This window comes from Rutidosis leptorrhynchoides, chromosome 3, assembly GCF_046630445.1.
Source record: "Rutidosis leptorrhynchoides isolate AG116_Rl617_1_P2 chromosome 3, CSIRO_AGI_Rlap_v1, whole genome shotgun sequence".
NCBI lineage: Eukaryota > Viridiplantae > Streptophyta > Magnoliopsida > Asterales > Asteraceae > Rutidosis > Rutidosis leptorrhynchoides.
Window position 1 is genome coordinate 448577193 of NC_092335.1, and position 14999 is coordinate 448592191.

Below are 14999 nucleotides of genomic sequence, written 5' to 3' on the forward strand. Positions count from 1 at the left end.
GGATACTTTTTAAAAAAACGTTTAACACAACGACATCTAAAACGACACTTAACACATGGACCGTGTTCCCCTCTGTAAATACACAATGCTACGTTAAATATGAATACGCAGGCCGAAAGTCCCGTCAGAATACGTGGGTCGGTCCGGGCTAGTTTTAAGTATAATTAAGGTGTAGAGTTAAAATAAACAACCTAACTGTTTAGTCAGTAGAGTTAAAATCAATTTGAGCGTTCGAGGGGTTTTATATACACTCTCAAACACAACTTGGAGAACAAGAGAGCGCTCTATTTCACCAGAGACGACGACGATCAAAACCCCCAATTCTTTCAATTAACTTCTCCAAACCCTAACCTTCTTGCACATTCTCTCTTCCTCACCATTTTCTCGTTCCAAATCATTCTCTGATATGGCTATGGATATCGATTTCTCTCAGTACCAATTGCGCTGTCAGCTTCGAGGTCATGAAGACGACGTATGTCTCATACCTCTCTATCTATCTCTATATATATTTATGTATCTATATCTATGCATATTAGTCATTGTAATTCATTTTATCAACGTAGTTGCTATCGAAGTTAAGTTGCTGACGAGTTAATTTCATTTGTTTATTGATCGATTTCTTACTATGAACTTGAAAATTGAAATTGATTATGCTACTAGAAATTGAACGATTATATATAGTTACAGCATATATTTGAGTTAAGCTGAATACATCAAAGAACACTGTCGTATGCTCATGGTAAGTATGATGAAATTAGGGATTTGTGAAGCGGTTTGTGCTACATTTGATTTGTTAGGCGGATAATTAGGCTCATTTTTCTATTGGTTGGTATTGGATTATTATTCGATGAGTTACTAATTTAGGTTACCTAGTTACGAAGGAAGAGATATGTTTTGAAAATTGGCTTAATTCGTTTAGCTTTTTAATGATAACAGTTGTTTATGTTAGTAATTGGTGTATATCATAGTATATGAGTTTATATAAACTTTGTTTTTCTAAGGAAATTTGTATATTAGCTTCCAGAAGTTTAAGTATAGCTCAAGCTTCAAAAGGGAGGATAATGCATTCTGTTTGTTTTTTAAGCCTCATGTTATATGGTAATATTAGCAATTATCTTTGAAATTGGTAGATCTGATACAGTTGTTGATCTTATTTCGTTTGAACTTCAAAGTCTTTTTGTTTGCGTACATTTCTATAGATGCATTACAAATAATGAGTTTATCTTTTATTAGTTATGATGCTAATTATTCGTTTATTTTTCTAGGTTCGTGGTATATGTGTATGCAGTAATGATGGAATAGCAACTTCATCAAGAGACCGAACCATTAGGTTCTGGTCTTTGGAACAAACCAGTGACAAAGCTTACACTTCATCAAAGATACTGCTTGGGCATACTAGTTTTGTTGGACCATTGACTTATATGTCTCCGAATGAACAGTTTCCGGAAGGTTGTCTTATATCTGGCGGGATGGATACACTCGTTTTGGTATGGGATATAGCAACCGGAGAGAAAGTTCAGACACTCAAGGGTCATACAATGCAAGTCACAGGTGTCACTTTGGATGGATCAGACATTGTCTCGTCATCTGTTGACTGGTTAGTTAATTGTCTTTTACTATAGGAAATTTGACAACTTTTGTTATCTTGTAATGTTTGACTCAATTGCCATTATGGTTAACTCCATTCTAATATCCTATGCCAGTAAAGTAATACATTTCAAATCTTGAGTATCTAAAGGTTGTCAAATTGTTCTTTTAGGTACATTATAATCTAAATGTAAAGCTTCTTTTTTTTTTATACAAACAATGCTACAAATCAAAAAGAATGTACTACTAACTATTATCTAACGTTAGATATACTCTTATATCTGATATTTGATTTCCATGTTTTGTGTCCATGGAAGTACTATAAGACGTTGGAAAGGAGAGCATCAAGTTGAGGTTTTGGAAGCCCACAAGTCACCAGTTCAAGCAGTAAGGACGCTACCTTCAGGCGAACTTATTACAGGTAAAAATACATTGTTCATTATTTCATATAAGCAAATTGGTTTTGATTTACACTTGCTAAAATCCCTGATCTTACCATCTATTATCTCACTTCTCACTGTATTTTTATAAAAGAAGCTTTTGATATCATGTTATCTAGGTTCAAGTGACACCACTATAAAACTTTGGAAAGGAAGTAAATGCATCCATACCTTTACTGGGCATACAGGTCTGTCTTTGTATTTCTCTACTTTCTAAACCATTGGCATAAAATATTAGTATAAAAAATTGTTCTTCAATCAAAGTTCTGGTGCTTCTATGCTGGCCTAATGTGTTTCTCTCTTCTTTTTATTTATTTATTTATGTTGAAGTGTCTTATGTTTAACTTTAGCAGAATTTTTCTCTTTTGGAAACTTTGCAGATACAGTGAGAGGTTTGGCAATAATGCCTGATTTGGGCATACTTTCTGCATCACATGATGGGTACGTTTTTTGGCTTTACGTGTCATTTTATTTGGCAGGTGTTGCTTGCTGCCTTTTGCATGTGTGTGTGATGTGTATGCTTGGCACTCTCTTTTTTGTATATGCGGAAAAGCCCCCAACATCTAGGATTAAACTTATATTTGAATCACTTAGTTCATTTATTTGTTCCTTGGGTTCTCTTGACAATAACTGTACCGATTGTGGCGAGTCTTTCAGATGCAAATATTTATGCGAACTTAAACGACCGAACAAGATTGCGACTTTGGAAAATATACGTACGCACAAGAACAAGTAAAAGCAGTCGGCTTTTAACAATTTATTAACTTCACTACATAAAACAAAAACTGAATTAAAAAAAAGCCTAAAAGGAGGTTCCTAAATACTATCTAAAAGACAAGGTGATAAGGCCAAATCCAAATAAAAATCAAATACGTAACATAAATTAAACTAATTATACTAGAATGCAGGCTCTCTTATGTTGACTTCCTGGCCACACACACCATTGCTACCCTTGACCACATTTATCATCAAGCCCAATAACAAAATATATATTAAATTTAGGAGGCCCAAAACACTCATGTAGTCCAACACTTGAAAGTGGCCCCCAATTCATACTCGTACATGCATCATCCTCCCCATCTTCGAAAAGACTCGTCCTCGAGTCCACAGCTATAACCCGCACAATTTTTCCTTCCAAAAGGCTACTAGTTGTCTCCCAAAAAAGGCTACTCTTTTCATCTTGACTTGGTTCTACAAATTCCCTTCGCCAAGCTTCAAAACTATTTAATAAAATTGGGTTTTGTTTAACATGAACAAACGACCTCTCGGTTATATCATTGTTAACCTCTACCAACTGTGATATATCCTGCTTACACAACGCATGACTTTCCTCCCTTTTTCCGGGAAGACTCGCCCTCGATTCTGACTCATTCTCGGGCTCATCCTCCTGTTTTTGTCGGGTGTCCAAAGGCTCCAAAGTAATGCTCCCACCATCTACTTGTGCCTCATCTTCGTCACCACCATCAGTATCATAAACAGGTTCGGTTTCTTCATCTACACAAGGTTCGGGAGTATCAATCACATAAAAAACTTGCTCAAACTCATGTATGACTTCTTCAACGCTCATTGATCGTTGTTGAAGGTTTTGGTACTCGACGAAGGCCTCTTGCCTATAATTTTCGGGCAAGAACTTCTGTCTGAATAACTTCATCTTTTCCCATGTTTTCACTTTAGATTTTCGGGCATACTCCCTAGATATGCGAACATGTTCCCACCATAAAGAAGCGCGTTTACGCAACTTTATGGCCACCAATTTCAACTTGAGGTTGTCGGGGATGTCTTTGAGATCAAAGATACGCTCCACCGTGCTAATCCAATCTAGGAAATCTTGCGGATGCATAGATCCGTTAAACTCAGGTATCTCAACTTTCAACCCTAGATTACGCAACGGATCTTCTCTAGTTCTCCGACGATGACCTTGAGGTGCGAATGGGTTTGTCTGATCCCATTGGTTATGGGTTCGATCGGAGCCACTCCCATCCGTTCTGTGGTAACGATCCGTCTCCAATTCAGCAATTCTTCGGGTTGAACGCTTAATTTCTGCATCTTTAGGATCAATATTGTATCGATCATGGTAATAGTGTTCGGCCATAACCTGGACTCTGGATACCACTTGATGCAAATATTTATGCGAACTTAAACGACCGAACAAGATTGCGACTTTGGAAAATATACGTACGCACAAGAACAAGTAAAAGCAGTCGGCTTTTAACAATTTATTATCTTCACTACGTAAAACAAAACTGAATTAAAAAAAGAGAGCCTAAAAGCAGGTTCTTAAATACTATCTAAAAGATAAGGTGATAAGGCCAAATCCAAATAAAAATCAAATACGTAACATAAATTAAACTAATTATACTAGAATGCAGGCTCTCTTTTGTTGACTTCCTGGCCACGCACACCATTGCTACCCTTGACCACATTTATCATCAAGCCCAATAACAAAAGATATATTAAATTTAGGAGGCCCAAAACACTCATGTAGTCCAACACCTGAAAGTGGCCCCCAATTCATACTCGTACATGCATCACTTTCAGCAGTCACATGTATCTCAATTACACTTCTAATATGATTTTATTCGTGCTTTCATAACTTCTGGGTGTTTAATAATGATGTATGTACTATTTTTTACCTGACTTATGCACGCTTCCTATTGGATTTAAATATTTGACCACTATTGTTCTTCAATTATGCTTTTGTTTATGTACTAATGCAACTAAATCTCAGTTTAATTATGTTTTAGAATTACTGATCATAATCGGTTTGTAAATGACAGTTCAATCAGGTTATGGGCACTTACTGGTGAGGTTTTACTGGAGATGGTTGGTCACACAGCAATTGTCTACTCAGTTGATGCCCATAAATCTGGGCTTGTTGTTAGTGGTAGTGAGGACGGACTAGCAAAGATATGGAAAGGTGATATATATTGTCCTTTACACTTCATTCAGGGCTTGTTGTCACTTTATATGAATGGGATGGCATTTCATTTAAACTATATGAAAGGCTACAAATATTTCGTGTATATTAATGAATATTAATATTAATATTTTTGAAGTCTAGTTATTGAGAGTATGTGTTTGGCTTGTAGATGGAGTTTGTGTTCGAAGCATAGAACATCCTGGCTGTGTTTGGGATGTCAAATTCTTGGAAAATGGTGACTTTGTGACTGCGTGTTCTGATGGTGTGGCTCGTGTTTGGACCGTAAATCAAGATAGGATAGCCGAGACTCTTGAACTTGAAGCATATGCTTCTCTACTTTCTCAATACAAGGGCAGCAGGTATTTAACACTTTCAATATAATAATATAGAAGCCATGTTTTTCATCTTTTGCGTTTCATGAGCAATAACTTTAGAAAGACATTAACATTTTGATCTTTGCTTGCTATATATGCATTTGTAGCTATGGATTCTTGTAATATCAGTTGTGTTTTTTGTGCTTCTGTAGCCAAAAGGTGATTTGCCTGCAGTCAGTATGAGTTTATGTTTGATTTCAATTAGATTAAATAATAAACAAAGTTGGCTTAAAGGGGAAAGTGCACCTGCAGTCTACTTCCAATGCATGCCTGTATTAAGTTCTTCGAAGATTAAAAATATGTTTCTTTCATTATGTTATCGCAATCGAATGTAACACTAAAGCAAAAGTTTGTGCATCCAAGGTTTAAGCATAAACTGTATGCGTACATCATATATGTGGCGGAAGTTAAGCACCTATTTTCTTACCATTTATGTGGTTCAGACTTAGATGTATGATCATTAACTTCTTGACCAATCAATGAGTTGCTTCAAATATCACAATTAGAAAAAATGGATTGGATCATGTATATGAAAGTTAATTACACATGAATCTTGTTTTTAGGAAAAGAGTTGGAGGCTTGAAATTGGAGGAATTACCTGGTCTAGAGTCTTTGCAGGTTCCAGGTAACGTCATATTTTCGTTTGCGTAGGCAGTTGACAAGGATCACTAGATTAGGGACAATTATTATGTTCCTTTTATCCTTTTTAAAATTTTAAATCTTTTTTTTTTTTTTATTATTTCAATATCATATGATGTTCCATTAGTTTACAGGTGCTGTAATTAAAGGTCTTATACTTAAAACTTTTATCTTTTTGAATGCAAAGATTTAGACGAGTTCTTTGAGATGTTTCGTCCTTTTATGCCTAAAGGTTTTTGAGATTTCAATGCAAATGCATTAAACTTGGAACAATGATTGTGTGAACTGAATGATTTGGAATGATTTATATCTTGATGGACCACGAAGCTTCTTAAGTTTTGTTCTAAAAGTGGTCTTTGCAATTTTGGGGTGGAAATTAGAGCATTTACGAACACTCAGTTATAATTTCTACTTACAAAGGACTTTTATAGTCTTTATGAGTTTTCTCTTTCGCTAGTCTATTTTAGTGTTCTTATCTCAATATGCGATGTATTTTAGATAATGTTTTGGGTGAGTGATATAAGATAGTTTTAAAGAGTGGTTAGATATATTCTTCTCCTTTTAAGTCTCAATAAGTAATAAGTAAAAGAGTCATCCAGTAGAAAGAATACAACGAACCAAAAACTATGTGCCTTGTTTGACAATGTTCTCATTTCCTGCATTCATATTATGCATTGGAAAGTTTGCAGTGTTTGTCAGCCGTTTACATTTTGGAAAACCAGTATAGATTTATCTGTCAATTACCAATTGTTTATTAGAATTTGATTTCTTTATGGTTAATGTTTCAGTTTACAAATATATTCATCGATTATTAGGTTATAATGAGGTTGGTTTTTATTTAAACAACAAATATTGATGTATTTTCTTAAACTTCTTGATACTAGTAAAGCAAACCCTTTGATTTTGTGGTGATCAGGGACCAAAGATGGGCAGACAATTGTTGTACGGGAAGGAGACAATGGTGTTGCATACGCGTGGAACATGAAGGAACAGAAGTGGGATAAGGTAAAACAATTGTTATCAATTATTGCAGATTTTAGCTGTTTATCATTTTGTTACAAGTAAACCATTTGTTATCAATTATTGTAGTTAATGTCCACATATATAATACATGCTGTTGACAAACATATTGTTTAAATTCGTAACAAGTTTTACTCTCACTGTTGATTGATACTGGTCTATTATGGATCAATCTCACTTCGTGTTTAAAGATATTGTTCGTCACAACTTTGCATAAACTGAAAATGTGTGGGGAATAGTATTTTTTTTTTTTAATTAAAAGCAGATGATTTCGGTTAGATATTGTAGTTAAATGACCTGGTTTTTGATGCCATCATTTAACATTTGATTTGCCTATTTCAGATTGGGGAAGTTATTGATGGGCCCGATGATGGCGTTAAGCTCCCTGTTCTTGATGGCGTACAATATGATTATGGTCAGCTTTTTTTTTTTTTTTTTTTTTTAAAATAAAAAATCTGCTTCGCTTTTATCTTTAATGACTATGCTTTCTTTTGTTTCCTACTGACACTGGAAAAACTTTCAGTGTTTGATGTGGATATTGGAGATGGTGAACCAATTCGTAAATTGCCATATAATAGATCAGGTACTTATTTTTGTTTTTTCTTTTTTTTTTCTTTGTGATACGATTTGAAAACGTAAAAGATTAAATTATATTTTTTCGAGGCATCTACAGAAAATGCATATGACACGGCTGATAAGTGGCTCCTCAAGGAGAATCTGCCCTTTTCTTACCGTCAACAAGTTGTTGAGTTTATACTACAAAATTCGGGACAAAACAATTTCGTTCTTGATTCTTCATTTCGTGATCCTTACACTGGATGTAAGTACATTATCTAATGGTGTAATCAAATAATTTTTGATGGTGTAATTGATTAAATTTTTTCTTTTCTAAGATTTTTTCATATTGACTGATTTTATCTTTCAGCCAATGCTTATGTACCAGGACAGACTTCCAAATCTCGTATGTGTTGATTATTACATGGATTTTCGTTTTCCTCACTTTATCACGTCTATATGTTATTTTCCTTGTACAATATTTGATCATGGATGAATACACGTTCTCTCTCTAGATAAAACAAAATATAAAGTAATATTAAATATAATATACAATATAGTATATTATTTCTTCTTACACAGCTCCACCGTCTTCCTATTATTTTCCGGTAACCAATCCCTATTATTTCTTCTTCTCCGTTCTTCAATTAATTCGTTAATTCACACAAGCGTGAGTGCTATACATACATATATACATATAATTTTAGATCTACAGGCGTGATTTCTTTTTTTAGATCTACAGGTATTATTGAATTATTATATTGAAAGTAGCTCCTCTCTCCTTTCCTCCGGCCACCGGCATCTAGCCGGTGGTCTTGATTAACCCCTGTCTCGCCGATTTTATGTTTTCTTCTGTCTTGATCCGGCAAACGGCGTGATGGGTGGCAAGAACAAGAAGAAAATTCCGGCGACGACGCCGGGTAGGGTTTTGCGCAATCGGAAAATTAGGGAAGCTCTTGATGAGCTTTCGAAGGAAAGGGATCCAAAGGTAGGTGAATCTAAGGAGGGAGAGGGTTCAGACTCCTGGTCACAGGAGGATACCATTGAAACACAGGAGGTCGATTCTGTTCATGAGGGCAAGGACACTAATGATCGTATGCAAGATAAGGAGGACCATAATAGTGTCCATGCTGCAACCGAATCATCTGAAGGGGAGACGGAGCTTAAGGTTGATGATGAAGTAAAGGATGTCACTCCCGTACAGGAAGGGACAAAGAACCTGCATAAGGGTGATGTGCACGTAGATTGTGATGAGCGAGGGGTGCCAGCAGTTACTACAAATGTTCCTCCATCACATTTGGACATGGCTAATGGGAATGATGATACTAAGGTGGAGGAGCAAGGGGTACCATCTGTGACAACAAATGTTCCTTCATCATACTTAGACATGGCTTATGGAGAAGAGGCAAAACGAAAAGTAAATTTTCGTTACATAGAACCTGTAGTAAGTGATGGTGATGTCGATGTGATACTACCATTGTCTTCTGTCCAAGAGGCTGTTAAAAGGTATGAGAATACTCTATATGGTTACTTTTTGGGTAAACGAGTTGCTTTTCCTGTTGTCCAAAATTATGTGTTAAATGCTTGGAAGAAATTTGGAATCGAACGCATAATGATGAATTCTAAGGGATTCTATTTTTTCAAGTTTATGACAAAAAAAGGGATGATTGATGTGCTAGAAAGTGGTCCATGGACCATTAGAACTATTCCCATAATTCTTAACAAGTGGACTCCTGATGTCTCATTAACGAAAGAGGAATTGAATAAGGTCCCGATTTGGGTCAAGCTTTATGATGTGCCTTTAACAGGGTTCACAGAAGATGGATTGAGTAGGATTGCTTCAACGATAGGACGTCCTATGATGTTGGATAGTTACACGTGCACTATGTGTTCTGAGGCGTGGGGGCGTCCTAATTATGCTAGAGCTCTTATTGAGGTGTCTGCAAATTCGGCTTTGAAAGAAAATATTAAGGTTGCTACACCTGATGAGAATGGTCTTGTGAAGACATGTGATATGGTCAAGGTGGAATATGAATGGAGGCCTCCACGTTGTGATGGTTGTAAGTTGTTTGGGCATATTGACACACAATGCCCGAAGAATGTTGTTCCCAAGGAACCAGAAACTATTGCTGTTCTAGAAGATGGGTTCCAGCAAGTCTATAAACGTAAGAAAAAAGGGGTAAATGCGGGTAATAACAAGGATAAAGGCGAAGGGTTTACGATGGCCAAACAAAAACCAAAGTTGGTTTACAGGCCGGTTTTAAAACCGGGTTTGAAACAACAAACTAATAAGGCAGGCCCAAGTGGTACAAAGAAAGATGATGCTATTGATGGCAAGCAAGTGAAGGTTCAGAATTCATTTGGGCCGTTTAATAATAACCTAGTGGATGAGCTGAGCGATATAGAAACTGACGAAGAGGAAACGGCCACGTTTATGGCTGAGAAAAATACATCTAAGCCTACGGCCCCGATGAAATCGGGTTGGTTGTAGTTGGAAGTCTTCAGTGGTCCATGTCTCGTTCTAGGTGTGTCGTAGGTTTTTATTGTGTTTTGCTAGTCCTGTTGTGTAGGTTCTAGCTTGTTTTGTGGTTGTTTGAGGGGCCGCAAGGCGCGCTTGTGGTCGTTGTTCTTATTTGTATTTGTTATTTTTTGAAATAATATTTACCGGGTAAAACCCATTACCCAAAAAAAAAAAATATTTGATCATGCTTTTTTGCATTTGCAACAGCCGTATCAAGCAAACCAACATTCAAACATATTCCCAAGGTATGCTTATTATTGTCTCTGCATATATAGAGAGAGCAAGCATCTAATAGGCTTCGTGCTATATTCTTGTTACTTGTGTAGTTGCAAACTTATGGTTATAGTTTAAGTTTTGCTATAAGTTAACACTGTTCTATATTGCTTCAAATTTAGTTTTGTCTGTTATAGCATTTACATGAAAGCTTGCAGGGCAAATTACTGTCTGAAATTTTATAGTTATTCTGCCCTCAATCTATAACTTTATTTTTGTCTAATAATCTAATGCATTCATATATAGTTACTTTTCTATTTTTAATTGTGTTCCTTCGTATATATCACTTGAAACGTAACTTCTATGGTTACATTAAGCTTTTCAAATTGGTTCTTTTGTACAAGATTGCCCTCGAGTTCTCCAAACATGACCAAAAGTCCAAACATAACTTCTAGGTTTTTGTACCGATGTTTATATGTATACGTATATGCCTCTGTATCTATGGGTATTATTTAGGTTATATATAGGTTCCCGTGTATATGTTTGTATCTGTTTATGTATGTATGTATGTATCTATGTGTATATATGTATGCTTGTATGTATACTTAGGTATATATACCTATGAATGTCTCTTTATGTATACATGTTTAGGTATAGGTATTTATTCATGCTTATATGTGTGTGAGAGTGTGTGTGTATATATATATATATATATATATATATATATATATATATATATATATATATATATATATATATATATATATATATATAGTGTGTGTGTGTGTTGGTGTGTGGGTGTGAGAGAGTGTGTGTGCGCGTGTGGTTGTATGATTGTGCTTTTTGATTGTTTGCATGTCTACTTGGATTTACATATTTCTGCGCATTATATTAGCCATGCTATCTGTCTTATGTTGTGCATTACTGCTATTTGTGTTTTCTTTTATGGCTACTTTGTTTGGTTGCATCTTTCTAGGTGCACATAACTCTTGCAGGTACGTATGCCCGCGCTTTTTCGTTTTGAGGAGCATTCCTGGCCGGAGGTCCTTTAGGAAGCAATCTCTTGGCTCTCGAGTAGAGGGAGGGACGATCTTATCTAGTCACGGGTTCTATACCCGCGGGTGGAGTAGGGACTTCCTTTTACTCTAGAGCTCGAGGAATGATTGTCTACACTCCACCTCCCCCATACCCCACATTCGTGGGATTGGGCATTGTTGTTGTTGTTGTTGTTGTATTGGATAACTTATTTAATTTGTTTATGTTTAATCTTAAACATGCATTTTGAAGTATATTATGTTCAACTAACCAACAACTCTATTCAGAAAGGAATGCTTGTTTTTGATGCGGCTCAGTTTGATGGAATCCTTAAAAAGATTTCAGAATTCAATAATGCTTTACGGTCTGACCCAGTAAGTATCATGCTTTATCTATCGTATATCTCATTATATGTAGTATCTTGGTGTTCGTTACTCTTATCTTTATGTTGCATGTTTGTCAATATATCTGTGTATACTTTTGATTCTTTTATTTCAAAATATTCTACTCATTGCTCTAATTCTAAAATTGTAAAAATAGTTGGTGAGACAATGAAAAGTATATTTTACTCTATCGCTTACTGTTTCTGGTTCAGCAGAACTTGTCACTCAGTGAGGCTGAGATGTCAAGATTGGGTGCCATTGCAAAATTATTGAAGGACACATCACACTACCATACTAGTAAATTTACAATTGATGACGTCAGCTTATTGTTAAAGTTGCTAAAATCATGGCCGGTTTCGATGATGTTTCCAGGTGAGAATCCATATTAATTGTAGGGATTATTATTGTCATAGGTATGATAAATCATGGTTTACCGAATGTATGTAATCTAAGAGGTAATAACTTGAAATTCTGTAAACTATTGTGGTCTATTTTGGAACCCTAAAGATACATCTTTGTTGTGTTGACCATACGCTTTTTTAATGTAAAATCTGTATTTTCTCTCTTCAGTTATTGACATATTAAGGATGGTTGTTCTGCATCCGGATGGTTCAGCTGTTCTTAAGCATGCTAATGATGAAAAAGGTATGCATGCTAATTCATCTTAAACATAAAACAAGCAGCTGGTGTCTAGAATCTGTATTTGTGCAGTCATATTAGAATTGTGTGATCTCTAAATCATTTAATTTGAGTAAACCAGATATTTCTTGATGCTTTTTTGAATACACCTTTAAGCAAATTTTCATTTTTTTTCTATTGATTTGATATCTGTAAGTAAATACAGTAGTGTGTATGGCTACTTGGTAGCATAATTTCTATGCAACGTTCAAAATTTCAAGTTTCTTTGGCCACTCGTTACACGTGGCTATAGATCTTGGGTAAATGTTGAAGATGGGTGGGTTGGGTAACGTGAACAGGTAGTACTATAATTATAATATAATTCTTTGAATAAAACGATTAGTAAGTATGATGCATTAAAGTAGACTTTGGGTGGCTTTTAAAAACGCAGTCTGACCTCATTAGGCATGTTCCCTTTTAGTTCAATTTTCATTCGACCCAAATCTACCTATTTATAAGTAAATGGGTCGAAATTGTCACTTCTAGTTGGATGCTTTTCGTTTCGGGTATTTCTTGATATTTTGGAATTTGTATGATGTATTTTATTCTTTGCTTCTTCAGATATACTCAAAGAATTGATTAAAAAGGTTACAAGTAATGCTCTCCCACCAAATCTCTTAACCAGTATTCGCATGTTGGTTAATCTTTTCAAGAACTCAGACTACCATCTTTGGTTACGAAATCGTCGTGTTGAGGTATTAACATAAATACCCTTTTTTTTTTTTTTTTCCTACTTTAACCATCTTTTTTCATTAATTTTTATATATTAATTTGTGTTAACACAACATCAGTTTTTATTTATAAAATAAAGTATACTAAATACCATCTATATCTTAATGTGTAGATCTTCGATGCATTTGAAAGTTGTTATTCATCTCCAAATAAGAATGTGCAAGTATCTTACTCCACATTGGTGCTCAAGTAAGTTAATTAAGAAATTTTACCAACGTATTTATAGCTCCAAATTGATGTAGGTACATAAATGATAAACCACATTAAATTTTGTGTGTTTTTTTGAGCTTTATATAGTTATGCTGTGCTTTTGATTGAAAAGAAAGATGAAGAAGGTCAAGCTCACGTTCTTACAGCAGCTCTAGAGGTACATAAATAAATCTCTTCAAATTAAATACAAAATCATTAAAAATTAGTGATATTAATATGACCCGGATTAATTAGTTTATAGTTATTTATCTGAATCTGGTACCCGTAGTAAAACTTTGCTACTCAATACTCTAATATCGAGTGATCAGATTAGCCAATACATGTTTGAAATCTCTCTCTTTGTTCTACTATATGTATAAACTGTGCGTGCAATAACCTTGGTTTTGATTATCATTTCGTATAGATAGCAGAAGGGAAAACTTCGGAAGTTGATGCGAAATACCGAGCTTTAGTTGCTATTGGCTCGCTGGTATATATTTTCATTCATCTGCAATACTCATGTTTTTACTTTCCTAGAACTAAATTGGTTGTAGATGGCATGTATGTGTAATTATTAATAATGGAAATATAAAAGAGACGTAATAGTTTTCCCAAGTGAAATTATTTAGTAAGAACAATTAAATTGTGAATTTTATTTGTCTCTACAAGAAAAAAAAATGTTGGAGAAGTTCGTCGATCCTTGAATTAGTTATAAGCTTTTGCTCATATTTAACCAGCATCTCACAAATCCATTATTTCCTGCAATTATTCTCTGTCATCGTTATGTAATCTAAATCTAATGACAGATGCTCGAGGGTGCCGTAAAGAAAATAGCCCTGGACTTTGAAGTTGGCGGTATTGCCAAAATAGCAAAAAAATCAAAAGATTCTAAAGTATCTGAAGTTGGAACTGACATTGAAGCTCTAATAAATCAAAGCTGATTTTATCCATGTCACGGTAATTATATTTTCTTTCTTACTTTCAAAATCTCACTCTAAATTACTACCAGCATTAAACTTTCTCATTTTTTCTTTTTTTCTTTTTCACTCGCACGTCTCAAGAATAATTAAAAATCAATGATGAGGTTCAAGTTTTGTATTTCAGTGCATTTTTTCAAACCCTTAAATGAAATTGAAAAGGTTGAATTTTGTGACTATAAACGACATGGTCTCTCTTTTGCAGAAGTGATGGAATACTATGGAGTGTAACCAAGAATGCTGATACAAAATTTGGACAACTAAACTGTTATAGAACTGAAACCTTGAGGCGTTAGAGGTTGCTGTCGGTTTAAAAATTTGATGTACTGATATTCATGTTAGAAAGTTGCGGATTCCTTTGAGGTATTATGCCAAAGCTTTTTGGGGGCTAACAGTGTATTTGGTGGTACTCATTTTTCACAAGACCTAGTTGTTTAAGTTTGTTTCTTTGGGACAGACTTGGTATTAAGAAAAGCTATTACAGATTTTAGATTTTTTCTTTTTAAATGAAGTTTTTCTTGTTTGAGTTACGCGGAAGAGCGAATATTTTAACTCCGATCGGGTTATTCGGAAACTGTTTCCCAAACCTTCTGTGGCCACCTGAGCAGTTAAACTTGCAACCTCTCACAAGGGGTTTAGGGCCACAACCAATAGGCTTTCTTTGTAATATTTTAAATGTTTTTTGTATTCAGTTTAATTTTTTTTTTTTTTATGGAAATCATTCAAAAAAGAAATT

At 34.9% G+C, this 14999-nt stretch overlaps 1 protein-coding gene across 1 annotated transcript; it reads left to right on the forward strand.

Annotated features, from left to right (window-relative positions):
• The first annotated feature begins 251 nt into the window (after positions 1-251).
• On the forward strand, positions 252-14793 carry LOC139897956 (uncharacterized). The gene is made up of 23 exons (XM_071880672.1): positions 252-472; positions 1266-1597; positions 1905-2008; positions 2147-2215; positions 2408-2468; positions 4805-4944; positions 5117-5306; positions 5885-5946; positions 6877-6965; positions 7323-7395; positions 7504-7563; positions 7654-7800; positions 7906-7941; positions 10264-10301; positions 11592-11678; positions 11894-12059; positions 12258-12332; positions 12927-13060; positions 13210-13286; positions 13395-13464; positions 13711-13776; positions 14093-14243; positions 14469-14793. Exons 1-22 carry the CDS (start codon positions 407-409, stop codon positions 14225-14227), a joined length of 2277 nt encoding a protein of 758 aa, XP_071736773.1. The 5' UTR covers positions 252-406; the 3' UTR covers positions 14228-14243; positions 14469-14793.
• The last annotated feature ends 206 nt before the right edge of the window (positions 14794-14999 follow it).